At 46.6% G+C, this 26695-nt stretch overlaps 3 protein-coding genes across 6 annotated transcripts in view; 2 read left to right on the forward strand and 1 right to left on the reverse strand.

Annotated features, from left to right (window-relative positions):
• The window catches only part of SLC27A4 (solute carrier family 27 member 4), a 29188-nt gene extending 23715 nt beyond the window's left edge, over positions 1-5473 (forward strand). For all 4 annotated transcript variants that reach the window (XM_026689536.2, XM_087944070.1, XM_087944069.1 and 1 more), the window contains exon 14: positions 2305-5473. In XM_026689536.2, coding sequence (XP_026545321.2) covers positions 2305-2462 — 158 coding nt within the window. In that variant the 3' untranslated portion in view covers positions 2463-5473. The remainder of the gene's footprint in view (positions 1-2304) is intronic.
• TRUB2 (TruB pseudouridine synthase family member 2) overlaps positions 1-26695 on the reverse strand; it is a 316494-nt gene that overhangs the window by 53008 nt on the left and 236791 nt on the right. The window lies entirely within an intron of this gene.
• On the forward strand, positions 9334-26076 carry URM1 (ubiquitin related modifier 1). Its single transcript, XM_026689534.2, has 5 exons — positions 9334-9395; positions 13254-13324; positions 23126-23207; positions 24685-24733; positions 25311-26076. The coding sequence occupies exons 1-5, from the start codon at positions 9361-9363 to the stop codon at positions 25377-25379; spliced, it is 306 nt and encodes a 101-aa protein (XP_026545319.1). The 5' UTR covers positions 9334-9360; the 3' UTR covers positions 25380-26076.

Here is a 26695-nt window from a genome sequence, read left to right on the forward strand (position 1 = left end):
CCCTGCTTTTCCCTCCTCAGCTTCTTTGCGCGGCACAGCTGAGGTTGAAAAAGCAGGAAACAGGGATTTTCAAATGCTGCACACCCCAGCGTAGCGCTTGTCAGCTGTCCAGGCGGCACAGCTGATGATTTCTTGCAAACGCTACACACACGATTGTCCCCAGTTCGGAGAACCGGCAAATCGCTCCACTGGTTGGCCGCTCCCTTCCCCGCCCACTCACTGCTTTCTAGCTAATCTAAAAGCAGAGCCGAACCTTCCCTAGGACTGAAGCTTTTCAGTGCAGACTCAGGTAGCCGATTGCAGATAGATAGATCTCTAAGTGAATCTGTGATTCTGTGAGCAACTCAATCTGCCTGCCTGCTTTGCCTGCTTTTGGGTAAAAGTTGCTCTTTTTTATAAAAAAATAATCAATATTTACATCAATATTTATAATATTTACATACAAGCCATGCCCACCCAGTCACATGACCACCAAGCCACACCCCCAGAACCAGTTGTTAAGAAATTTGAATCCCTCCCCTGGCCAGAACATCAGAATAACGGAGTTGGAAGGGACCTTGGAGGTCCTGTAGTCCACCTCCTCCTTCTCGAGCAGGAAACCCTGTACCGTTTCAGATCAATGGCTGTCTGGTTTTCAACTCTGCGCACAAGTCCAGAAGGCAAAGTTGGTATAAAAATGCCACCAGTCTTCTCATGGCACTGCGGCTTAAAGGAGCCCACAATAAGTTCACTTTTAAACATTGGCTTAGCTCTTTCGGGGACTGCCATCGCATTCATTTGCAAACCATGGTTTAAAAAACGTGATTGTGCCCAATCCTGCAGAAAACCATGGCTCTGTTCAGCTTCGGAGGCTTGTAATGCAAGATAAAAACCATTGGCCTGAACTTCCTTCCTCCTTTCTTTTTTTCTTCCTTCCTTCCTCTTTCTTCTTTCTTTCTTTCTTTCTTTCTTTCTTTCTTTCTTTCTTTCTTTCTTTCTTTCTTTCTTTCTTTCTTTCTTCTTCCTTCCTTCCTTCCTTCCTTCCTTCCTTCCTTCCTTCCGCCTTTCTTTCTTCCTTCTTTCTTCTTTCTTTCTTTCTTTCTTTCTTTCTTTCTTTCTTTCTTTCTTTCTTTCTTTCTTTCTTTCTTTCTTCTTCTTTTTCCTTCCTTCCTTCCTCCTTTCTTTTTTCCCCCCTCTTTCTTCTTGCAACAACCAAGATATTTCAAAAAATAGAACAAAAAAATAGACCCCTTCCCTGGCCGGCAGAACCCCCTTTTCCCAAGATCGTTGCAGCGGCGGTCCGTAATGGCCGCCACAAAGAAGCCGGCAGCCGGGTAAGAATGCGCAGGAGGAAGAGGAGAAAGCTTTTGAGAGTGAAAGTTTTTCTTGGTTGACCCAGGACTCTAAGACACATTTAACACAATTCCTGGAAATTATGGCTTTTTGAATGATACTTTCCAGAAGAGAAAATAAGCGGCAATTTTGAGGTGCTGAAAGGAAAGTTTACTCTCCTTCCCTACGGAATCAATAAGTGGATACTGAGAAACCTGTCTTTTTTAGGTAAAAACTGGCTTTATGTGATAAGTGGGAAGGGAGAGGACAAAAATATATTTATATGTTAAGATTTTGTTGGAGGAGATGCCTTAAGGATTTGAAGACTGAACTGTATTGCAATGAGGCTTTAAGATACAGATTTGGACTTTTTTTTTTTTGATTGATACTACCCCAGGAAGAGAAAGTGAGAACTTTGTCTTGGCTTGGATTGATTGATGACTTTGGGATTGTTCCTTCCTTCCTTCCTTCCTTCTTTCTTTCTTTCTTTCTTTCTTTCTTTCTTTCTTTCTTTCTTTCTTTCTTTCTTTCTTTCTTTCTTTCTTTCTTTCTTTCTTTCTTTCTTTCTTTCTTTCTTTCTTCTTTCTTTCTTTCTTTCTTTCTTTCTTTCTTTCTTTCTTTCTTTTCTTTCTTTCTTCCTTCCTTCCTTCCTTCCTTCCTTCCTTCCTTCCTTCCTTCCTTCCTTCCTTCTTTCTTTCTTTCTTTCTTTCTTTCTTTCTTTCTTTCTTTCTTTCTTTCTTTCTTCCTCCTTCGTTCTTTCTTTCTTTTTCTTTCTTTCTTCTTTCCTTCGTTTCCCACTCTGCTAGATGAAAGATAAAAGCCAACAACTTCCCTTTAAAAGATACCTCGTGAGCAGGGGAAAGATTGTCAATTTAGTTTTCTTTGCGTTGCCAAAAGCAGAGAGAAACTTACCCAAAGGGTGCTATATCCCTTAATGCGTCTGTGTCTCTTTTTTTTTTTCCCCTCCTCCTTCCCCTGCCACTTTCCTCTTAGGCACCTTCAAGTTCCAGAAGGTCGATCTGCGGAAAGAAGGATACGATCCCACGGTGGTGAAAGATAAATTATTCTACTTGGAGCCTCGAGAATGCCGGTATAAGCCCTTGGACGAAGAAGCCTTTGGAAAAATCCAGTCGGGACAAATCAAACTGTAAAAAGGGGTGGGTGGGTGTGAGACATCGAAAGGACATTTTTCTTCCCTCTCGGAAACCCATCACATCCTTTGGTGCGAGGACTGGGATTACAACGGGGTTGGAAAACTGGAAATGACCAAGTCAGTTTCTGGGTTCGGGTCCCCCTGCCCTTGTTACCAATCACCTCTTGATGTGATGCCAAACTAGAGGTGCGTTTGGGGGGGGGGGGTAAATTACCATTAGCGTTTCCTGAAAAAGGCAAAAATTAGGGTTGTTGTTTTTTTTGTTTTAATTGTGTGATTTCCAGCAGTGTGGATGATTTTGCCTAGCGTCATCTTTACTAAAGCACAGATGATGATATATGGCAGTGATGGCGAACCTACGGCACGCGTGCCACAAGCGGCATGCAGAGCCATTTGTGCTGGCACGCGAGCCGCAGCCAAACTTACCTCACTGCGCATGTGCGTGCCTCACAGCTCATTTTTCAGCTGGTTTGAGGCCTTTTTCGGCCTCCCAGAGGCTTGGAAAAAGCCTCTGCAAGGCGTTTCAGGACGAATGGTAGGTCCATTTCGTCACTTACTGTAATTCCAGAAGTGACAAAACGGGCCTATTATTCGTCCTGAAAAGCCTTTGCATAGGCTTTTTCCAAGCCTCTGGGAGGCCAAGAAGGCCTCAAACCAGCCAAAAAAAATCAGCTGTGAGGTGCAGTGCAGGCAGGGGGTTGTGTGTGCATGCGCAGGGGCGTGGGGGGGCGCATTGCATTTTGGGTGCTGGCACGCAAGTGTGCTCGCGCTAATGCACGTGCAGTTTTTGGCACAGGAGCCCAAAAAGGTTAGCCACCACTGATATATGGCTTTCTTTTCTCCTTTTGGGAAAAAAAAGGGGGGGGGTATCTTGCAAGGACTAACTTTCTTAGTCCCTTAGCTCGGACTCCAAAGCTCATCACGCTCCCCGACTTAGGATGATGGTGGGGATGATACCCTCCCCCCCCAACCAAGCATTTTAAACCACCAAGGATCTGCAGTGTTGGAAATTACCTCCAAGGGGCGACCTTGCACTGTCTTTTCTCTGCTTGATCAGCCATTCCTATATTTATTTTAAAGGGGTTTTCTCTAGTTTTTCCTTTTCATTTTTACGGGTTGCTATTTGCAAAAAGCACAAAAGGGGCCAGCCTGGCTTATCCATCCTAACTCTGCTTTTTTTTTTTTTCCAGGATGAATTTTTTTTTTTTTTGGCACTTAATTTATCCACCTTTTAATCACACGGGAATGTTTTCCGAAATGGAGGGAGGGGGTGGATTTGCTTTCCAAAGTCAGACCTTCACACACTCGCTGAAAGAGCAAACAAAAAACATTGGGTTTTTTTCCCCCAGTGTAATAATGCAATACTATGATGACCCAAAGGGGTGTGGTACAAAAAGGAACAACGTCACAAAAGTAGGCAAAGTCCCTTTAATTCCTCCAACTTGGCCCCCAATGTCCAGTTATCATTCGGCTGGAGCAAAAAACTCTCCCAAGAACAGTTTTTAAAGGGAAGAAATTCAGTCCGAACCCAAAGTACATATAGATTATAAATAAAAAAACCAACACAAACCACAAGCTGCAGCAATTAACGAGACAGGGCAGGATAAGGAATTTCAGACTTCCAAAAGATAACAAAACACACACAGTTGGGAGGATGCCAGAACCCCGATAAGCCTCGACAAACAAAGATAATCCATGCTTTGCTTCCAGCAAGGTGCTGTGCGCAAACACCCCTTTTATCTTGTTTTCCCAGCTGCAGCTAATGAAGTGAATCAGGGCCCTTTTCTCCCCTATAACCCATGTTGCTCCCTTATCCGTTCCTCCCTGGGTGCCCAAGGATGAAGAGGGGATGGGCCTGGGCTGAATGTCCAGCCGGACTGTGCCCTTTCCCAGTTTCGTCCACAGCCACCGGAGCCACACTCCCACTCCCTGTCCGCTGCTCGACCTCCCCCTTGGAGTCAGATTCCAACAGGGGCATGACAAATACACCCAGGCCTGCACGCATGAATCCAGTTTGGCCTCTGGTTGGTTTCTAATGCACACCTATGTTTCTTCTGTTCTTTGACTTAAAAAAAAAACCAAAAAACCAAAAAGGGCTTTTAAAAAAATAAAATAAAAACCAGGAGCAAAATGCTGTGACAGGCTAATTGTGCCTTGAGCAATTGCTTGCCTGTCCAGTTTTCCCCGTTCCAAAACCTTCCTAGCCGGAACCTTCCGGCCTGGCTGCTTTTCAGAAGTTTGAGATCCCTGATCTGATATTCTGTACTGCTCTTAAACCATCTGAAAGTCCAGCTCAAATTAGCTTCCCCTCTCCTTTTTTTCCCCTTCCCTTTTAATGCGGTGTGAAATCTCAAGCTGGAACTGATGATATTCCACCAGAAGCTTCCCAAACTTTTGAGATCGGTAGCTTTTCGAGTAGGATCCTGCTGTATTTTTTAAAAATGCGATGAGATCTCTCTCTCTGTCTCTCTCTCTCATGCTCGCATGAGGGAGACTCCGAGCTGCAGCGACAGACAGAGCATGCGCCTTGTGAAGAGCGCCACAGGTCCAATGCATCTGGAAACAGAATTATAGGGTGTCTAGTCGAATCCCTGCTAAACAGATGCCCCTCCTGATATTCTGCAATTTTGGAGGTGTCTGCTCAGCTTCAGGTTTGGAATGGAGAGGACTAGACTGGCCAAACCGGTTTCTATAAATGTTTTTTTTTTGTTTTTTTTTTTTGTTTAAATAATGCAGGCAGCATTCTGTTTCCAGAGGCGTGTGACACCCTCTTATGGTCTTCCTGGAAATGAGCCTGTGTTAAGTCCGCACGAACCTTGCAAATAGAATAGAATAGAATTCTTTCTTGGCCACAAGGAATTTTGTTTCCGGTGCATAAATCCCTCCCCAGCTTCTTTGTAAACCATCCCACCAACTGAATTTCCCACAAGGCTTAGCAGCCGCGCAGGATAGGAGGTTTGAAAAGATGCTGCGGATAGCATCGTGGGCTGGGCGATGGACATGGGGGGGGGGAAACCCCTCCTCCCTTCCTGAGGATGCCTCTTGTCATTTCCAAACTCCCTTTCCTTCCCCCACCCCCCAAAAAAGCAAGCAATAATGGCTTTGGAGGAGCTGGCTTTGGGCCAGCGACCCTGAATGTCTTTCTACGTCGATCTGTGTTCTGTGTTATTATCGGCCAAATGATTTTTTATGATTTTTTTTTCAATGGGTGTTGTTGCAGCACCGACTCAGGGAATGAGGGGGGGGGGGGCTAAGAAGGGACGTATTTGGGAAGAGGCATTTGCAACCTCCCCCTCCAAGACACCTCTTAATTATGTTCTGAATGGAGGCATGACCGATCGCCCGATCGCAACCTCCTTGCAGTCTTCCTCTGCAAAAGCCCATTTTCCATGGGAACCCAACGCTCACGGCTTGCGAAAGGGATCTTTCCCCGTCCAAGAAGAGACGATTTTGGTTTTTCTGGCCAGTATAATGATTGTGCTTTCCCTCCCTGAACGCTGCCCCAAGGGGGTCTTTCAGGGGGTTAATTACCACCGCCCCCAACGAGAGGGGAGCCCTGTTTGCAGTTTGTCCCAGGTTTTTATTTTTTTTTAAACAATTTTGCAGAGGGCCAAACTGGCATCCAGATGTACTACTGTCCATGGTCCTGGTTTCTATGCATTGCTGCACAACTTCCCGCCCCCCTCTTTGTTTCCTGTGTTCTGGGTGTGTATATCTCCTTTGGTGTGTTGATGACAAGCTGGAAAGTGGAGGGGGGGGGTCTGAAAATATTTGGGGCAGCTGCAGAAGAATTGAGAGGGGAAAACGTGCCGTTGGCTGACAAATGTCTAATAAAACACGAGCGCTTCCTTCTGTTGAGGTTTTTGTACCATTTTCCCTCTATTGCAGATCGTTGCCTTGCCTCAAAAGTCCTAAAAGCTGCTAATAAGTCAGGGTGGACAGTCATGGAAGGATGAGAGGACAGAGGGGATGCCCCCATGTCTGGCGCCCTGTGTGCGTGCAAACGCACAAACTCGTCCCACACCCTGATTGAGATGCACAGAGAGGATTCTTGTGTGCCTCCCTGCCCGCAGTTTGCTTAGAGGTGGTCTGACATCATCCTAAAAAGCCAGGCAGGAAAAATTGGGAGTGTGCACCAGGAAGGAACCACCAATCAAACCTGCAGTGGCGTTCTGCAAAGAAAAGGGAAAAAAAATAACAGAGCAGGAAGGGACTTTGGAGGTCTTCTAGTCCAGCCCCCCTGCTCAACCTTATACCACCCCAGAAAAATGCTTATCCAGTCTCTTTCCCAAAAACCTCCAGTGACAACTCCAGTCACAACTCCTGAAGGCAAGCCATTCCATTGGTTCATTGTTCTAACTATCAGGAAATGTCTCCTCAATTCCAGGTTTCTTCTATCTTGGATTGGTTTCCACCCATCGCTTCTTGTCCTGTCCTCACGTGCTTTGCAGAATAGCTTGACCCCCCTCTTCTTTCTCACAGCCCTTCAAACATTGGAAGGCTGCTTTCCTGTCCCCCCATGTCCTTTTCACGAGACTGGGCATAGCCAATTCCTGCAACCATCCTTCATCTGTTTTAGCCTTAATCATCTTTGTTGCTCTTCTCTGCCTCGTAAGATCAGCAGTAGAGCCCCTGGCCTTTTCAAAGCAGAATATTCTAGTTGGAAGGGACCTTGGAGGTCCAACCCGACACCATTTCAGACAAATAGTGGTCCAATCTCTTCTTCAAAACCTCCAGTGATGAGAAGCACCCACAGCTTCTGGAGTTGAGCTGTCCCACCAGTTCATTTTTCTGTCAGGATTTTTTTTGGTAGATAGGCTTCGTTTGTTTTTTGTTTTGAGGGGCGGGAACCCCCCTAAAGTGCTTCAGCTCCCCTCCTTTATTTCTCCGTGCTGTTGGGCCAAGACTCAAACCTTGAATCGGGAAAGCGGGCTTTTGAGTTCGTTTCGGTTGTGTTGTTCCTCGGGAGGTTGCAGCCAGCCAAATGGCCTTTGCCGAGACGGATAATGAGGGAGGCCAACATCTTTTAAAGATCACTTTCAGGGACTCCAAAGGTTAAATGCTCACTTAGAGGGGCCTATTGAAGGCTGAGGCAGGGGTCTGGCATTGTTTGGACGCCCTCCTTGGCCTTTTGTTTGGTGGCTTTCCGAGGACGCTGCCAGTGTGTGTGTGTTTGTGTGTGTGTTGGTGTGTATGTGCACAGTGCGGTCCCCTCTCCTTCCAGGCCAAGGAAGCTCCAATGCAGCTGGAAGGGTTTTTTTTTTCTAGCAAGCCATGGGGAGGGTGATAGACAGACGGGGGGTCTCTAGCTTGCATTCTTTTCTTGGTGGCAGTTTAACCCCAGCTCAGAGATGGCCTCTGCCTGCTTGATCTCTGCGCGACACCCCATTTCCACATGAATGGGGAGAAGAAAGCTTCACTCCCTCTGACCTTTCTCCTGGGGGGCGGGGGGGGGGGCAGCGTCAGTGGCTGGGCTGGTTCTCCTCCCACCCCTCTTGTTCTGAGTTGCAGAAGGGAGTGCAGATCCCAGAGGCTGGCAAAAGCAAACAAAGCTCCCCCCCTCTTCACCCCACCCCCTCCCGCCCCGGGGCCAGGAAGCCCCCATTGTCATGGCTGCTCCTGCATGGGCTCTGGAGGCCTCCGCCCCTGCCCCATGGCGGGCTGGCTTGTCGGGGTGAAGGGCCCTGGCAGCTGTGGGTGGAAGCTTGATTGGAAATTAATTGGGCCTTTTCTGAGGGGGCTCCCTTGTAAACTCTCTGGACTTCTCCCTTCCTTCCCTTTTCCTTGCTTCTCTTTCTTCCATTCTTTTCCCCTTTTTCCTCCCTTCCCTCTCCTTTCTTCTTCCTTTCCTTTCCTTCTCCGTTTTCTTCTTCCTTTCCTTTCCTTCCCCTCCCTCCCTTCCTCCTTCCATTATTCATTCATTCATTCACTCACTCATTCATTCATTTTTTCCTTTCCTTTCCTTCCCCTTCCTCCCTTCATTGATTCATTCGTTCACTTTTCATTTTTCTTCCATTCCATTCCATTCCCTTCCTCTTCTTTCCTTCCTTCCTTCACTTTTCTTTTTCCTTCCCTTCCCCTTTCTTCACTTTTTTCTTTCCCTTTCCTTCCTCTTCCTTCCTTCATTTGTTCACTTTTCTTTTTCCTTCCCTTCCCCTTCCTTCGCTTTTTCTTTTCCTTCCCTTCCCTTCCTCTTCTTTCCCTTTCCTTCCCTTCCTCTTCCTTCCTTCATTCGTTCACTTTTCTTTTTCCTTCCCTTACCCTTCCTTCTCTTTTCTTTCCCTTTCCTTCCCTTCCTCTTCCTTCCTTCCTTCCTTCCTTCCTTCCTTCCTTTGTTCACTTTTCTTTTTCCTTTCCTCTCTTCCTTCTCTTTTCCCTTCTCTTTCTTGGGTTTTTAGTGAGAATGAGCCACGAGCCGTAGCTGTACAGAAATTACACCAGGAGATCAGTTTAATCCACATATATCAAGGTGCGTGCTGCATTTTTCATTGTTTATCCACATTTATCAAATAAATGTGTATTGTCTGTCCCAGTTTAACACCATCAGGGTTATTATGAATTGCTCCTTTTCCCATTAATCACTTGCAAAGGTGGGGGAGACCCTTTGCCGACTTAAAACTCTCCCTTCCAGAAGCGCTGGACTACAACCCCATCATCCACCCACAGTCTGCCCAGTATCATGGGAGCTGTAATCCATCACTTCTCCAAGGGCGGGAAAGGGGGGGAGGGGGGAGAAAGAGAGAGAAAAGAGGCGATCATAGAGACTGAGTGCCGCCTTGGCCTCTCCATGGTTTCCCCCCCCACACGCGTCTTCGCCCGCGTTGCCAGGCAACCGCGGCCTAACCCGGATGCGGAGCGACGCTTCCGGTGTGGGCAGCGTGGCTCCCTGAGGCAAGATGGCGGCGCCCTTGTCTGTCCAGCTGGAGTTCGGGTGAGGGAAGCCCCGGGCTTGGAGGGTGGGAGAAAACAACGGGGGGAGGCGGCATTTTTTTTGGGGGTCACTCGTGGGATTGAGGATGGGGGCTTGGGCAGTGGGGGGCTTGGAGGGCGAGGGAGGGGCTTGGGAAAGGGGCGGGGGTGAGGTTGGGGGGTAGCTGAACCCTTCCCAGGAAAGGGGTGGTGGACTGGGGGACCCCCTGAAATAAAACACCCCCTTTTAATGTCTCCCCCTATGTGGCTTCTTCTAGGGCCTCTTGACTGTCTTGGATTACAACTCCCATCCTTCCCAGCCAGGCCAAGCCAGAACTCAACAGGCGTTGGCAAGGCTGGTCGCCTGGCTAACGTTTTCATTGAGGGTGGATTGCCCCCACCTGCAAAAAAACGATAAAGTTACAACAACGATAAAACGATAATTAATAATAATAATAATAATAATAATAATAATAATAATAATAATAATAATAATAATAATAATAATAAATGATGATGATGCCACCTTATAGGGTGGCATAGAAATATAGTGCATTAAATAAATAATATATTCCTGGGTGGGTTCCTGCCTCCCCCTCATATTTAAAGCATCTTTAGTGGATCCCACCTTAAAGTCCTGAGAATATCAGAAAGAGGCCCTGTTTGTGGGTGGGTGGGTGGTCCAGCCCAAAGGGGTAAGGGGATAGTGTATTGACTTCCTTTCTTTCTTGGGGGGAGCAAATAGGATATGGGAGGAAGGGGGAGGAAGGAGTTGTGATATGAAGGTTATTCTGCCTGGGTCCCATCTAGGCAAAATAAAAACAAAACAAAAGTAAAACACCCACTGCCCTTCCATTGCAAGCCATTTTATAGTTTTCATGCTCGCCATTTTAGAAACCAAGGAGGCCTGAGTGGGAAGTCATAGACACATAGAATAACATAGTTGGAAGGGACCTTGGAGAGGTCATCTAGTCCAACCCCCTGCTCGAGCAGGAGAGTGTATTCCAAATATTAGCCTCTACCTAGGATCGAACTCGCAAGCCTCCTGATTGTGTGTTTCTCTTCCAGCTATAAAACTTTAAAGGCAATGGGGGAAATGGACAAACCCCCCACCCACCCACCCAAGTAGAATGACTGAGAGAGTTTAATTTGCCTTTAGATTTAAATTTGGATCTAACCAGAGTCTGGAAAGAGACTTTGTATATAATAATGTATAAAGTGCCATTTAAAAAAAAAAAGTAAGGGCAAGGTTAACAGATCCAAATGGCATATGTTTTCATGTCTTTGGGTTGGAAATGTCAGGTTTTTCTAAGATCTTTTTGGAAGGTTTGATAAGATAAGAATTTTTGGCTACAGTGGAACGTCTTGGAGAATTTGATAAACTGTTAAAAAAACACGGACCGTCATATGTATTTATTTACTTTCTGTCTTGAGAGTTAGTCCATGCCTCCAGAATTCAGGGTTCTTTAAAAGAGTAGCAGGACGTTTGAAGTAGCCATAAAGAATAAATATGAATGTGCAGAGAGTGATGTTTTCTCATTATTCTCCACATTGGTTCCTTTATATGTGGCTTTTAAGATTCAAAAGTTTTCATATAATAATAGATAGACACCATAGTACATATTACCAGTAATATATAGTTGACCCACACTAAAAGTTCCTTTCTCTGAGCTATAGATATACTTAAAAAAAACAAAAACCTAGGCTTAAGAATTTGCTTTTAGTATTTAGTATTTTAGTCTTTCCACTATGAAGATAGTGGGAGTGGAATATCTTCATATTAAATAGAGAAAGGGGCACTATGTTAAACTGCAAATGAATTGAATTGAACATTTTTGACTAAGAGTTTTTGTGAGATGCAGTGCTTTCCTCAGAATAACAGCAATTTATATCAAAAAGCCCCAAAATTCAACATGTATTTTAATGTATTTGAAACAGATATGTACAGCGATAAGAAAGTATTATAGGCATTTAAAGAAGAACACATAATTTAAAAGATTTAGACCTTCAGACTCTCTGTTGACTTTCACAGAATAGAGAATTATCCCTTATAAAGCAGACCAGTATATATCAAGATTAGCCCTTTGGTACTATCGCTCTTATTCATGCTCTTTCTAAATCACCCAGTTGGCCAGTACTGCTTCTGTTGCTTCTACTGTACAGAATTAATTAAATATGGGCTGTGCACGTCTTAAACTGTTACTGTATAAAGAGGTGTGTTTGAAATATAGATAGATAGATAGATAGATAGATAGATAGATAGATAGATAGATAGATAGATAGATGATAGATAGATAGATAGATAGATAGATAGATAGATAGATAGATAGAACTTTTCACATTTATGAATGTGGAATGTGTTGGTTTTTTAAGCAATTCTGGATAAGAGTTTAACCTTCTCAGCATTATAAAATAATGTCATAAAATAGGGTTAATCAGATTCCCCTTTTGTAAAACCTGTCCTCCAGGGACTGTGGAACTGCACGTCCCATCATCCCCGCCTGTAGGTCAAGCTAGGTCTGGTGTGAGTTGAAATCCGACATTTCTATGTTCATCTCATATAAAGCCCAGGTTTATGCAACCTTTTGGGCACCAGGGATCGGTTCCATGGAGAAAGGTTTTTCCGTGGACCGGAGGGGGTGAGGTTTTGCATCCTGCCTGCATCCCGCGGATGGGTACCAGTCCTTGTTTGAGCGGACCTGTTGCTGGCATCCCGCGGATGGGTGCCAGTCCCTAGATCAGGGCTTAGATGCCTTAGGCCATAAGTCTCATAGGATGGGTAGGAAAGACAGAGGGCTTCCTTTTGAGATAAACCCACCTGCATCTTCCTCCTGGAGACACTGATACTCTTCTTACTCTCCAGAATGGCCTGTGTGTAGTCACTCTCGCCCCGCTCCCTTCCTTTCCTGGAAAAGCCTAAATGGCCTCTCTATGTGTGAGCGTTGCAGCTGAGTTTCTCCCCGCTAGCATGTTACAGAAAAGACCTTATCTGCCATCTCACTGTTTGTGGGAACGCACAAAGTGTGAGCTTGTTTTCACGGCAAGCAAGCAGCCACTGCTCGAGCTGCCATTCGGCATTAATCTCTAGGTTTGTCTTAATGTTTGATAATTGCTATTTTCAGTTTTCAGATAACAATTTGGAGGGCGGGGGGGGGGGGAATTGGACAAGACCAACAGCTTTCTTTGAGGAGCGCAACTACCCAGAAATCATAGCCTTACAAAGGAAGTGTTGTGTTCTCAGAAAAAAGTACAGCCAAAACTCTTCCTTCACATCCCTGGGTTTAACGATACTGAGACTATTCCACTTTTGAAGTTTTCATATTCCTTAGCTGGGTCTTTTGCAAACGTTGAAGCTAAAAGCTTGAGCGTAAAGAAGAACAGAGTTGGGTAGGGACCTTGGAGGTCATCTAGCCCAACCCCCTGCTTAAGAAGCAGGGAAATGAAAAAGAAATGACATCTTTGAAACTTATTGTGTAGTGGTGCTTTTGTGGTTTGGGTGATGCCTGCTTCCTGTTAATCTTGGCTCAAGGAATACATTTTAAATAGGGCCAACAATATCTTAAAACCTGGCCACTATCCTTGTCTATGTGAAATGGGGTATTTTTGACAGCTGAGCCCCAAAACTGAGGCTGAGCCAGGCCCTAGGCTTTCTGAGACTCCCAAGCAAACTGTTTAAACGCAGAATAGAGAAAATGGGAGCCATTAACAAAAGGGTCAAGGAAAGAACCAAAGGATGGCCGAACTCAGTTTCCAGGAGGAGGCTGTCTATGTGGAAGTTCCTCCTGGATTTTTAGCTTTAAAACGTTAATGCTTCCCAAATGCTTCCTTGTACAATTACGTTTCTCTCCCACCCCTCTCACCCCACCCCTTTGAATTTCAGAGGTGGAGCAGAACTCCTGTTTGATGGGGTAAGAAAACATCAGGTGAATTTGCCCGGCCAGTCTGAACCTTGTGAGTATTGACTGACTGATAACAAGTCCTTGCAGATGCTTATTTATTTAAATAACAACCTCCCTCAGCAGCCTTAACACAATAAACTTATGCCAGCACTTGGAAAAGCAGAACGAAAAGCCATCTTTAGAAACCACACAGACAATTTCAGAACGCTGAGCTTGTCGATCAGAAAGGTCAGCAGTTCGGCGGTTCGACACCCCCCCCCAGCGCCGCGTCACGGAGCGAGCTCCCATTCCTGGTCCCAGCTTCTGCCAACCTAGCCGTTCGAAAGCATGTCAAAAATGCAAGTACAAAAAATAGGGACCACCTTTGGTGGGAAGGGAACAGCGTTCCGTGCGCCACGAAGACGTCTTCGGACAGCGCTGGCTCTTTTTTGGCTTTGTCATGGAGATGAGCACCGGAAATGACTAGCATGTATGTGCGAGGGGAACCTTTTACCTTTTACCATCCTCATGTTCATAATGACAAATCCTTCACAAAGTGAAATGATTTTTTTTTTTTAAAAAATAATCCGATTCTAAGATGCCCAGAGGGTTCTTGAGATGCTGTAGAAACCTTTCTCTGATAATCCCAGACTAGATGACCTACAGGGTCCCTTCCAACTCTGTTCTAATTGATTGATTGATTGAACTGAAGATTATTTTGAAGTTGCTGGGAGAATCCTTTTTTTCCACTGAGGAACCTTCAGGGATGTAGTAAAAGCTTACCTAAAAAAAGATTTTCCGGTTGCTTCTCATCATGTTTAGAGAATTCATTCTAGGCTGGCTTGAATTCTGACCAAAATATGAAGCCGATTTTAGTTTAGACTGTTTTCTGGTCAAGAGCGCTGGAGGAATTCAGGACCTTCCAGCTTTCTCAGGCTGAACGACACCCTTCCTCCTTCACCTTCCGTTAACATGCAAGGGGAGTTTTCTGGACTGTGGGGTTGCAAACCATGGTTTGCGGCAGTAAAGTATCGTATAGCTGGCGGAGAAAGAGACCACGTGTGCCATTCGTTATCCTGGTTTTTATCCAGTTTGTTGTTGTTATTTTTTTAAAAAAAATCCAGGCCTTTTCCAGATCTCCTGAGCTGGGCCCGCCCGGAGTTGCCCAAGCAGCAAGGTGTATCGAATGAAAGAGGCAGCTCAGGACAGGGTGTCCTGCATAGAGAAGGGAGCAGGAAAAGAGAAGTGGGGGGGGGGGGGAGCGGCAGAGGGGGATTAAAAACAAAACCAAACTTGGGAAGTTCCTATTAGAGATTCTCCTCTCCAGCCGAGGAAGAAGGAACAGATTCACAGCCCTGTTTCCTGGAGAACGCAAGGCAGAAGGAAGGGACCCACTATTAAAATTCCCCCCCTCCCCGCACCTTCCTTAACCCCCCTCCCCAATCTGCACCCCTTTGGAGGGGTGACACCCCCCCTGAAAAGTTGAAAGTGCGGGGAGGGAGAGCGGTGGTTCTGCAGACCTTTAAACTACACAGCTTTTTGGTTTGCACAGTTCACACTGCCAGCTGTTCCTTTCTCCGAGGAGCTGTGTTTGCAGAAGAGGGTGTGTGTGTGTGTGTGTGTGTGTCCTGTGCAAAATTGCTTTTGAAAAGAGCTACTTTCTGCTTAATTAAACAATGGGCCGCCCCTGGGCCCCCCCTCGCACATCTGTAAGGGCCCTGCTGCTTTATCCCTCCAACTTTATCCCACAAACTGCTCCATTCTTGATTCCTTTCATTTGTAAATCTCCCTTCCCCTTTCTCTCTCTCTCTCTCTTCCCTCCCCCCTCCCTTCCCCTCCTTCGCCAGTCCTCTCCCTCGCCTTTCTCTCCCCTTTCAGATGACTGCTTGAGAAGCTGGGTTGACATTGTCCTGATCTTTTTTTATTTATTATTATTTTACTTTTGGGGGGGGGGGGTAATAGTTTGAGAATGGAGCTATTTGCCTTTAAAGGCCGGCCGTTTGTCTTTTCTTGAAGATCACGGCAGAGGGGAGGGGTGTGTGTGTGTGTGTGCAAGAGAGAGGGGTAGAAACTTCTGGGATGGTCAGAGTTTAAATTTGACCCCTTGCAAAGCTGGGGTGAGGCGGAATTTGCTTTGTGGAGGGGCTTCTCCCCGAACAGCACAAAATCCTCCCCCCCCGCTCCACTCCACAGTTGTGAGAAATCAAGAGAGACTTTAATGTGGACTACATTGGGTTTGGAACTGACCGGCTGCTCTCTTAGATTAATCATCCTCAATCTTATTTCAGAGCGCTCATCGCCGCTAGATCTCTGAAGCAAGGAGAGACATTTCTGCATTTGTGACTCTGTCGGGGAAAGAACTCTCTTTAAAGACAAGGCCAAAAGATGGATGGATGGATGGACTGACAGACAGACAGACAGACAGATAGATGGATGGATGGATGGATGGATGGATGGATGGATGGATGGATTGATAGATAGACAGACAGACAGACAGACAGACAGACAGACAGACAGACAAACAAACGATAGCTAAATAGATGATAGATAGATAGATAGATAGATAGATAGATAGATAGATAGATAGATAGATGATAGATAGATAGATAGATAGATAGATAGATAGATAGATAGATAGATACTGTAGACAGACAGATGGCTAGATGGATGGATGGATAGACAGACAGACAGACGATAGCTTTAGCTAAATAGATGATGATAGATAGATAGATAGATAGATAGATAGATGATAGATAGATAGATAGATGATAGATAGATAGATAGATAGATAGATAGATAGATAGATAGATAGATAGATAGATAGATAGATACTGTAGACAGACAGATGGCTAGATGGATGGATGGATAGACAGACAGACAGACGATAGCTTTAGCTAAATAGATGATGATAGATAGATAGATAGATAGATAGATAGATAGATAGATAGATGATAGATAGATAGATAGATGATAGATAGATAGATAGATAGATAGATAGATAGATAGATAGATAGATACTGTAGACAGACAGATGGCTAGATGGATGGATGGATAGACAGACAGACAGACAGACAGACAGACAGACGATAGCTTTAGCTAAATAGATGATAGATAGATAGATAGATAGATAGATAGATAGATAGATAGATAGATAGATAGATAGATAGATAGATACTGTAGACAGACAGATGGCTAGATGGATGGATGGATGGATAGACAGACAGACAGACAGACAGACGATAGCTGTAGCTAAATAGATGATGATAGATAGATAGATAGATACCATAGATAGATAGATACCATAGATAGATACCATAGATAGATAGATAGATAGATAGATAGATAGATAGATAGATAGATAGATAGATAGATAGATATTTTTAAATTCATGCATGCAAAAGCATCGAGTATTTTTTTTAATTCGCTGAACCCCCTCAGATTTCTTGAATGAAATGATTCAGAAGTTTTTATCAACCTGGATTAAATTGGCTTGATTGCAGACTTTTCTTCCTCCAGCCAAAGCATCCCTGTTTCTGATAGAAGAGAATGTTGGTAGCTCAGGGTTGAACTGTCCCTCATTTTGCTCAAAGGGTTTGGGGAGGGGAGGGGGAAGAGGAAGAGGAGGGGTCCTCGATGCTCTCTGAGCTTGGTGGTTTTCTTGCAGACGTTTCACAACCCAACTAGGGAACATCATTCATGCTAGAAGGGAGTGGGGTTTTGGGGAGGGAAAGGAGGAGGAAGAGGAAGCAAAGAAGGAAGGAAGGAGGAGGACTGAGGGGTCCTTGGTGTTCTCTTAGCTGCGTGGCTTTCTTGCAGACGTTTCATGACCCACCTACAGAACATCGTCAGTGCTAGATGTTTGTGGGGAGGAGGAAGGAAGAAAAGGAAGGAAGGAAAGGGAATAAAGGAGGAGGAGGACTGTGGGGTCCTTGGTGCTCTCTTAGCTGCGTGGCTTTCTTGCAGACGTTTCATGACCCACCTAGAGAACATCATCAGCGCCAGTGTGAACCATCTGCAAGGAAACAACCACACTCAGAAGAGCATCAAGGAGTCCTGGTTCTTTTGCATGGATGCCACTCATTTTGTTGGATTTTTTCTTTTTCACGATTGAAAGGTGGGGAGGGGGCTTGGATGTCTTCCTTAGAACAATCCCAGATTCCTTATTCCCATTTTACGGCACGGGGGAATAGAAGTTTGAGAGGACCAGCCATCAAAGTTCACAGTGTCGGCCTTGGTTCCCAGACCTCCGTGGATGCAGAGCCGTTTCCCTGACTTGAATTTGGCGGAGCTGCCGTGGCTGAGCCTCGGAGACCCCCTTGAGGCTTCCAGCGTGGGGGAGAGTAAGCGCAGGAGGGAAGGAGGGACACAACCCCGGTCTCAGGGGGCTGCCTCTTAATTTCCATAGCTCGCCTATCTTGACAAACGTAACAGATGCCCAACTTGGCATCTTGGCTGGCTTGCCGAGGGAGCGAAATTTCGCTTCATTCCCTGGAGAGAATTTGAATCCAGATCAGGCGGCAGCTGAGACTGGCTGGACGGCTCTCTTGCTCTCCTTCGTCCCTCTTGATGCGTACTCAAGGAAGATGAAACATCCTCCTGGGCTCTCCTCCTTTTCTTCCCCTTTCTCCTCTCCTCCTCCTCCTCCTCTTCCTCTTCTTCTTTCTTCCTCCACCCCTCTTCTCTTCTTCTTTGATCCTCCTCTTCCTTCTCTCCTTCTCTTTCTTTTCCTTCTTTCCCCCTCCTTTCTTCCTCCTTCCTTCTCCTCCCTCTTCCCTCCTTTCTTCTTGATTCTTTGATCCTCTCCCCCCTCCTTCTTCTTCTTTGATCTCCCTTCCTCCTTCTCTTTCTTCCTCCTCTTTCTTCCTCCACCCCTCTTCTCTTCTTCTTTTCCTCCTCCCTTTCTTCCTCCTCCTCCTCCTCCTTCTCTTCTCTCCTCCTCCCCCTCTCTTACTCCTCTTCTTCTTTTCTCCTCCTCTTCCTCTTCTCTTTCTTCTTTCCTCCTCCCCTCCTCCTCCTCCTCCTCCTCCTCCTCCGGCTCACATGGATGTTATTTTATTTACGCCGAGATCCCCTAAGGAAGAGGGGCCTGGCAGCCTTAATTCAGAGTTGAAACAAATCTGATTTTGTATGGTATTCAGCTTTGTTCGGGTATTTTCCCACGTCATTATAGTTGTGCTTTTAAAGTTGTAGCAACGTCTGACACTATACAGAAGCCTGATGATGGCAGATGAGATTCTGCTACAACTTTAAAAGCACAACTACAATGACGTGGGAAAATACCCGAACAAAGCTGAATACCACGCATATAAATACCCGCGAAAACTTAAGAAAACAAATCTGATTTTCTTCAAAGTTTTATTTGTTAAATTTATATGCTGACCAGCTCACTATCAAAGGACACTTAGGGTGGGTTCTTCCCACTGCCTACGGCCTCCCCCAGCCCTGCATGATGTATTTAAGGTTTCTGGAGGCGGGGGTGGCGGCGGGGGATACAAATGAGAAAGACCATCCCAGGGCTACCTCGTTTCAGCTTCTGACCTTCCCTGAGCCTGTCCTTCTGCCCTCCTCTTCATCCAGCCATGCCACATTTGGCTTCTCCCAGACCGAGTGGGTCTCCTCCCCCCCGCCCCCCATTATTACTTTTTAAACCTGAAGAATAAGTCATCTATCAATCCAAAGAGGAGCTACAGCGTTCAGGGAGAATGGGTGGAGGGCGGGGGGGCGCTTTGTCATGGCGACGGGATGACAATTGGTCGGAGGTAGTGACCTCAGCAAATTGAAGCTTGGCTGTGGTCACTTTGACAAATGATCTTCTCCTGGGGGTGGGGGTGGAAGGCCTAGGGGAGGGCTCCAGGGGCCCCACCCCACCCCACCCCCAGGGAAAGCGTCTGAGCAGCCCATTCAAGAGTGGAGGGAAGCGTTGACAGCCCCTCCCAATGGCCGGCTGACCAGCTTGGCGATACATGTCCTCCTCTTTCTTTTCCTTCCTCCTCCTCCTCCTCCTTCCTTTTTTCTCCTTCCTTCTCCTCCTTCTCTTCTCCTCCTCCTTCTCCTCCTCCTCTTCTTCCTCCTCCTTTTCTTCTCCTCCTTCTCCTTTCCCTCCTCTTCCTCTTCTTCATCCTCTTCTTCTCCTCTTCTTCTCCTCCTCCTCCTTCCCCCTTCTCCTTCCTTCTTTCTTCTCCTTCCTCCTCCTCTTCTTCTTCCTCCTCCCTCCTCCTTTTCCTCCTCCTCCTTCCCCTTCTCTTCTCTTTCTTCCTCCTTCTCCTTCCTTCCTTCTTCTTCCTCCTCCTTCCTTCTCCTCCTCCTCCTCCTCTCCTTTTCCTCCTCCTCTTTCTTCTCCTCCTCCTCCTCCTTCTCCTCCTCCTCCTCCTCCCTCTCCTCCTTCCTCCTCCTTCCTCCTCCCCTCCTTCTCCTTCTCCTTCCTCCTCCTCCTCCTCTTCTTCTTCCTCCTTCTCCTCCTCTTCCCTCCTCCTCCTCCCTCTTCTTCCCCTCCTCCTTCTTCCTCCTCCTCTTCCTCTCCTCCTCCTCCCTCCTCCTCTCCTCCTCCTTTTTCTTTTTCCCAATAAGGTGCCCTGGCCCCAGCCTTCTGCCCAGGGCCTTGTGGACAAGGTGAGATGCAAGTCGTTCTTGACCTGCGCCCGCAATTGACCCCAACATTTCTGTTGTTAAGCGAGACATAAAGGGGAGGTTGCTCCATTTTCTGGACTTTTTTTGCCCGTCGTTTTTAGGTGAATCGCCACAGCTGGTAAGCTAGCCACACGGTTGTTAAGTGAATCTGGCTTCCCCATTGACTTTGGTCGCCAAAGGGGATCGCGTGACACACACACACATCGGGACAGTGCAACGGTCGTAAACGTTGCCAAGCGTTTTGATCACATGATCGTGGGGACGTTGGAAAGGTTGTAACTGTGAAAAACTTTTCTCAGTGCCGTTGTAAGTTCGAACGGTTGCTCCATGACCTCCTGTAAAGCAAGGACTACCTGTATGGGGTGTGACCCAGGACAGTCCCATTCCTGGGATACCGGGCGCACAACCTGGGCTAGCCCTTTGCGACTTTGTCTGGCCGGTGAGATCTTGCTAGATGCCCCAACCAGAGGAGAAAAAAGTGGGCCTCCTTGTCCTACGAAAGAGGTTGTTTTGGAACAGGATGATAGCAGCAATAGCCCTTCGACTTCTATACCGCTTCCCAGTGCTTTCCAGCCCTCTCTCTAAGCGGTTTAAGAGTCTTAAGAGTCAGCCTCTTTCCCCCCAACAATCTGGCTCCTCATTTGACCCACCTCGGAAGGATGGAAGGCTGAGTCAACCTTGAACAGATCAGGATTGAACGCTTGGCTCTGGGCAGAATTAGCCTGCGATGCTGCATTCTAACCATTGTACCATCACAGCCCTTAGATAAATATAGGATGGATAGATGGATGGATGATAGATAGATAGATAGATAGATAGATAGATGATAAATGATAAATAGATGATAGATAGTTGGATGAGAAATGATAGATGATAGATAAATAGATGATAGAAGATAGATGGATGATAGATGATTGATTGATAGATGATAGATAAATAGATGATGGATGGATGGATGAGAGATAGATGATTGATTGATTGATAGATGATAGATAAAAAGATGGATGGATGATAGATGATAGATAAATAGGTGATAGATGGATAAGAAATGATAGAGAGATGATAGATAAATAGCTGATAGATGGATGAGAGATAGATGATTGATTGATTGATAGATAATAGATAGATGCTAGAGAGATATAATAGACAGCCCTCCCCAAGTGGTGGACAGAGTCAACCTCTTGCCCTCCAACCACCTGGGTCCTCAGTGATGGTCCCAAAGTCCTGAGAACGGTTCCAAAGGCAGCAGAGCAAACCCACCGAGCACATCCTCCCATCCTTCGGCTGACCACTGCTTCCTTTCCGCTCCGCCAACTGTTCTAGGTTTGACTTCTCAATGGCTCTTCCTGCCCTCCCTGCATGAGGGGGTGGGCGGGTGGGGGAAGCCCCTCTTCCTCCAGTCCTTCGCTCATCCCTGTAAAGACAGGGCCCTCACAAGTTTACGTCGCCCGAACCCTTCAAAGGCATCACGGTTAGAAATTGAATCTGGGCGTGGAAGTGGCACAGTGATTACATTTTACTCTGGGGGGGAAAGGATTTATCTCTTTACAAAATGAGTAGATCACCTCAATCTCTGGACTCTCTTCTAAAACACATTCCAAAGAAGAAGCACCTTTTGCTGATGATTGGAGGGGAGGGAACCCTAGGTGAATAAAATCAAGAAGATATAGAGTAACAGAGTTGGATGACTCTTGTGGGTCATCTAGTCCAACCCCCCTTCCAAGCAGGAGACCCTGCACCATTTCTGACAGGTGGCAGTCCAGTCTCTTCTTGAAAGCTTCCAGTGATGAAGCTCCCACAATTTCCGAGGGCAACTTCTGTTCCATCGGTTGATTGTTTTCCCTGTCAGAAAATTTCTCCTTATTTCCAGGTTGAATCTCTCCTTGTTCAGTTTCCATCCATTGTTCTTTGTCTGGCCTTCAGGTGCTTTGGAAAATAGCTTGACCCCTTCCTCCTCTCTGGGGCAAATATTGGAAGATGCTCTCCTGTCTCCCCTGGTCCTTCTCTTCCCTAGACTAGCAAGGTCCAGTTCCTGCAACCGTTCTTCGTATGTTTTAGCCTCCAGTCCCCTCATCCTGGTTGCTCTTCTCTGCACTCAACATCTTTTTATAGTGTGGTGACCAAAACTGGACACAGTACTCTAGGTGTGGTGTTACTAAGGCTTTATAGAGTGGTGTTAGTACCTCCCTTGATCTTGATTGTATCCCTGTTAATGCAACTTGGGATTGCATTGGCTTTTTTGGCTGCCACTCCAAACTAGGAATATCAGAGTTGGAAGGGAGGTCTTCTAGTCCAACCCTTCTACCTTGTCTCCCCTGGTCCTTCTCTTCACTAGACTAACCAGACCAATTCCAGCAACAGTTCATTATATGTTTTATCCCCCAGTTCCCTCATCATCCTGGTTGCTCTTCTCTGCACTTTTTCTAGAATCTCAACCTCTTTTTTAAAAAAATAAATGTGGTGACCAAAACCGCATGCAGTACTCTAGGTGTGGCCTTACTAAAGATAATTGTTAATGGACACTTACCCTAATCACTCTCCTTCCATCCCGTGCTGCGGTAAGAGGACCAGTATTATTACGGCTGTGTCTGACGGCCAGCATGTGTGTGTGTGTTGGCGGTAGGATTTCGAGATAATTTGAAGATGGAGTGGGCTGAATTATATGAGTCCCGGGGCTAAACGTTTGTTATTTTAACGGCATTAAGTCTTAACACCTACTTTACGCAGAGGGTTGATGCAGTGTCCTTAAGAGACACCGGAGTGGTCCAGCTGAGTGACTTTTAAGAACCAAGCCCTGTGGAAAAGACAAAGAGCGGACACGCTGGGGAAAGGTTGCGGGGCGAGGGAAAACCCCACATGAAGGATTAACCAGCCTGTCTTCTTTTTAAAAAGATCCTTTTAACCAATTAATTTCCACTGCAGCCTCCAGCCCGCTTCTCATCTCCCCAGGAAGAAATGAGCCGATATTATCATCCCTTCCTGAAAAGAAAATGGTTTTCGGGGGGCCCCGTTGTCGGTTAAATTGACGCTAAAACAAGAAAGGGGGAGGTTGCCCCACGCTTCTCTCTGCAGGGTGTGTGTGTGTGTGTGTGTGTGTGTGTGTGTGTGTGCTACTTTTCCTAAACAGAGAAATGAAAGATTTCCTGAATTAAGGAACAGGATGGGGGGGGAGAAAAGCCAACCTTGGGCCTTGTAATAGGCTCCCAGTGAGGTCTTTTTTAATCGTTCTTTTATTATTATTTTTAAGGGAACCTCCGACATTTGCTGATGTGGATCAAGGAGAACCTGCTGAAAGAGAGGCCTGAATTATTTGTGCAAGGAGAGTCAGTGTGAGTATCAACACACACACACGCACGCACGCACGCACGCACACTAACCAGAGATTCACACGGCAGCCGAGAGGCAATCTTCTCGCCGGGCCCAGCTTGCGAAGGAAGCGCGGCTAAATCCGAGCCATTCACTCCCCTTTCAGAACTAAACCCCCGTCTCCAGTGTCTGTCTGTATCGATTCCGTGGCTTCCGTACGGTGTATATGCTCTTCTTCAATGGCTGTTCCCAGCCAAGCGCCCTCCGGTCTTGGGGGGCTTCACCCTTCTTCTGCGTTCAGTCCTGAGCAATTGTCTCTCCCCGAGCTGGGCCTGCCTTCCTAATCCTCCACACCACACCGCCCCTGTCCGTGGGAGAGCGTGGTTCTCCCGTAGCTGATGGTGGTGTCTTCATGCGTGGGGCCACCGCTATCCGCCATTAGCCTCCTGGAAGAACAGAGGGGTCGCTTCAGGCAGCCTTTGCGGAAATCCTCCTTCCCACCCCTTCCTCAATTTCCTCTCTGCCATGAGACCAGGACGGCCTGGTTAGCATTCGTGTCCCTCAGTTCCCCCCCAAATTCGGTGTGTGGGAGGGCAGCTCCTTCCCTCCCCACGGAACCCTGGGACAAACAATGGCTAGGAAACTGAAGATACGAGAGGGGATTCCTGTTGATCATCCACGGTGGCAGGCTTTCTGTGGGATCTTAGATGCTACTTAGCCTTTTTTTCACCGCATCGGCTTCCTCCCACCACCAACCCGCTCAGACCGCAGGGCAGGTTTAAATGACAGGTGAACAGGATTGTACCACGCCACCGATGACGTGCTGCCTCAGAGCGTTTTTTTTAGGAAGGGTATCTCTCTATCAGCCGCAGCCTATCCTTGATGCTAATCGGGGTTGCTTGGCCTCAAGGCCGTCTGCCGCTCTGCCTTCGGGCACTAGCCTTCAAGGATCTTCCCCCCCAAAAAAACACGAGACCACCCCAAAAACCTTTAAGGTGGGAGAATCCAAAAACCCGCAGGGGAAAAAAAAACCAAACCAAATGCTTTAGTCCTTTTAACGGAGGCGAACTTCAGTTGTTGCAAACGGATTTGCAAGCGGCCAGCCCAGCCCATTAAGAAGCCTTAAGTAGGCCGGGACTAAACTCGGCAGCTCACCCATTGAGATGGACCTCCTTGATGGATATGTCGCTGGTTAGAAGAGGGCAGAGTAAACGCGGTGAAAATTGTAGGGGTTTTCCTCCCCTGAAGATGATTAAAAGCAGGAAGGGTCGTCGTTCCGGCATACGGCAACATTTTTGAGGCCTGGCAGAACAACTAAAAACCCGAATTTAATTCGTGTTACGGAAAATAAATCTTTTTTGAAAGCGGAAATAAATCGGCGGTGGAAGCCGTGGAGGAAGGAAACGGTTTGAGTGTCCTCCCCACAAATCCTGCCACTGCCATGCATGTTCCTAGACCCAAAACCTGTTCTCTTTAACAGCTTCTCTCTTTTCCTTGTAGGCGCCCAGGAATCCTAGTGCTTATTAATGATGCAGATTGGGAGCTGATGGTATGTCCCATTTTGGTAATGTGGAGGGTGTCTAATTTTCTGCAGAAAGGGAGGGCAAAGGGGTTTTGTGGTGTCAGGTTTTTGGAGGGCCTCTTCCCTTTCCTTGCTGGACACTGAAATGAATCATCAGGCTCCTTCCCTCTCTCGAGGCCCACTGGGATGTCCAGTCCTCCTTGGCCACTTTGGGGCATTTTCCCCGGATTGTGGAGGAGCAAAATGGAGTTCGGCGCCTTCCAAACTATCCCTTGACTGTCAGGCACAAAGGATCAGGAACACAAGTTGAGTAGTCGTTCAGAAAGATTTATTGTTTAAGGCGATACACAAGAACTCGGTCAACGGTCAACTTATCGGTCAGCATTAAATAAGGGTCAATAGAAAGAGTTACCCTGGGTAAAATGGGCGGCCAATAAATTTTGCAAATAAGTAAATAAATAAGCAGAATTCAGTGGCGGCTAGACGGGTCTCTTGTGGCGGCGCAAGGATGCCAAACTGATGGCGTATTTCACTCCGCCTTCCAGCTCTGTCTGCTTGTCTTCCTTCATTGACCCTCCTTTGCTTTCTTCCTTCCTTCCTTCAGGGCAACCTGGAATATCAACTGCAAGATCAGGACCACGTGGTTTTCATCTCCACCTTACACGGGGGTTAGGCTGCTAGGGGTGTGTGTGTGTGTGTGTGTGTCCCAAAACAGCAAAGACAAAACTAAACAACCTGGGTTGAGCCAACTTCTTAAGAAAGCCCAAAAATTTGGAAGCGTCCTGCAGGGTTGAATCCCAGCTGTGGATGGGAAGAATGTAACTCTGGAGCATTTTCTCTTGGGCTGTGGGTCAGGCGAGCCCTCCAAGCCGTTGTTGACTCTTGAGAAATGACGAGGAAACCAGAGTAACCAGCAGTTACGCCTTGTTGTGGTTGTGTGTTATCAGGAGTCCCCCATCTTTTTCTCCCCTAGCAGCCGGAAGAGACAATCCTAGGACTGAGATGAGACGTGGGCAGGAGCCTTCTCTGCCTTCTCTGGCCTTAGGATCACACAGTCTGCCTTTGCTTGCCTCTTGTTTGATCTGCAGACCTCCAACCAGCATTTCTGTAGCTGAACTGGAAAGCAGCCGCGCGGCCCACCTACAAATGCTTGCTTTGAATTTAAGGTGTGAGTTACGCGTGTGCCAAGGATGTGCAAAAACCTGGACTGGTCTGTGCGGCGGGGGTGTGTGTGTGTCCTGCTTGTGCAGGGGATTGGACTACAAGACCTCCAACCTCTTGTTATTCTGATGGTTTTGCTTCCCTCTTTTGTACCTGTGTTTTAAATAAATACTGCGCAGAGCTCCCTTTGCTAATATTTCACCTGCTAACCATGGTTTGTGCATCCTTTCATCCGGGACGCCAAGGGCCCTCTGTTGCCAACTGCTGTAGCAATGAATAAAATGGCTGCCCTCCGCTCCTGTGTTACCTGCAGATAATTCTTATTTTTAGTGCTTTCCTCAAGTGAAGCTAGGTCTGCCTAGAAGCAAAATGGTGGACTTGCGTGGCTCGTCCATTTGAGGAAGAGCCTAGCCATCAACTTTCCCAAATAGAAAAGTTTTAAGTATTCTAGAAATGAGACCTAGCGCAACTGAAAGGCATCGGGTTGGAGAAAGGCAACCTAACGTTCAGGAAATTTGTTTCTATGTCTGAAAACTTCGTTCCATCCAACCTAGCTTCATCCCTGGTTAAGCAGGGTTTCTTAAAATGCTGCTTACAGAGCTGAATATTCTTGTAGAAGGCAACCGTTTCACGGAAGGAGTTAATTTTCCCCAATTGTTTCCTTTTTCTGGATCATTTGTGGTACCCTATCCCACCAGGTGAAGGCAGAAACATAATTTCAATAAACTCCAAAGAGACAGCCAACCGTCTCTCGTCTCTGAAAAGCTAAGCGCGTTTGCAAACGTGAGAGGTGAAATTACAATTTCTCTATCTGCATGCATAGTTAAG

The sequence above is a fragment of the Notechis scutatus genome, chromosome 15 (assembly GCF_049901735.1).
Source record: "Notechis scutatus isolate UNSWTSFEM ecotype Mainland chromosome 15, rNotScu1.2, whole genome shotgun sequence".
Taxonomy (NCBI): Eukaryota; Metazoa; Chordata; class Lepidosauria; order Squamata; family Elapidae; genus Notechis; species Notechis scutatus.

Coding starts and splice junctions, on each gene's coding strand:
- URM1 (XM_026689534.2), top strand. CDS start 9,361: ATGGCGGCGCCCTTGTCTGTCCAGCTGGAGTTCGG. Junction 9,396..13,253: donor TCTGTCCAGCTGGAGTTCGG/GTGAGGGAAGCC, acceptor TTTGAATTTCAG/AGGTGGAGCAGAACTCCTGT. Junction 13,325..23,125: donor GCCCGGCCAGTCTGAACCTT/GTGAGTATTGAC, acceptor ATTATTTTTAAG/GGAACCTCCGACATTTGCTG.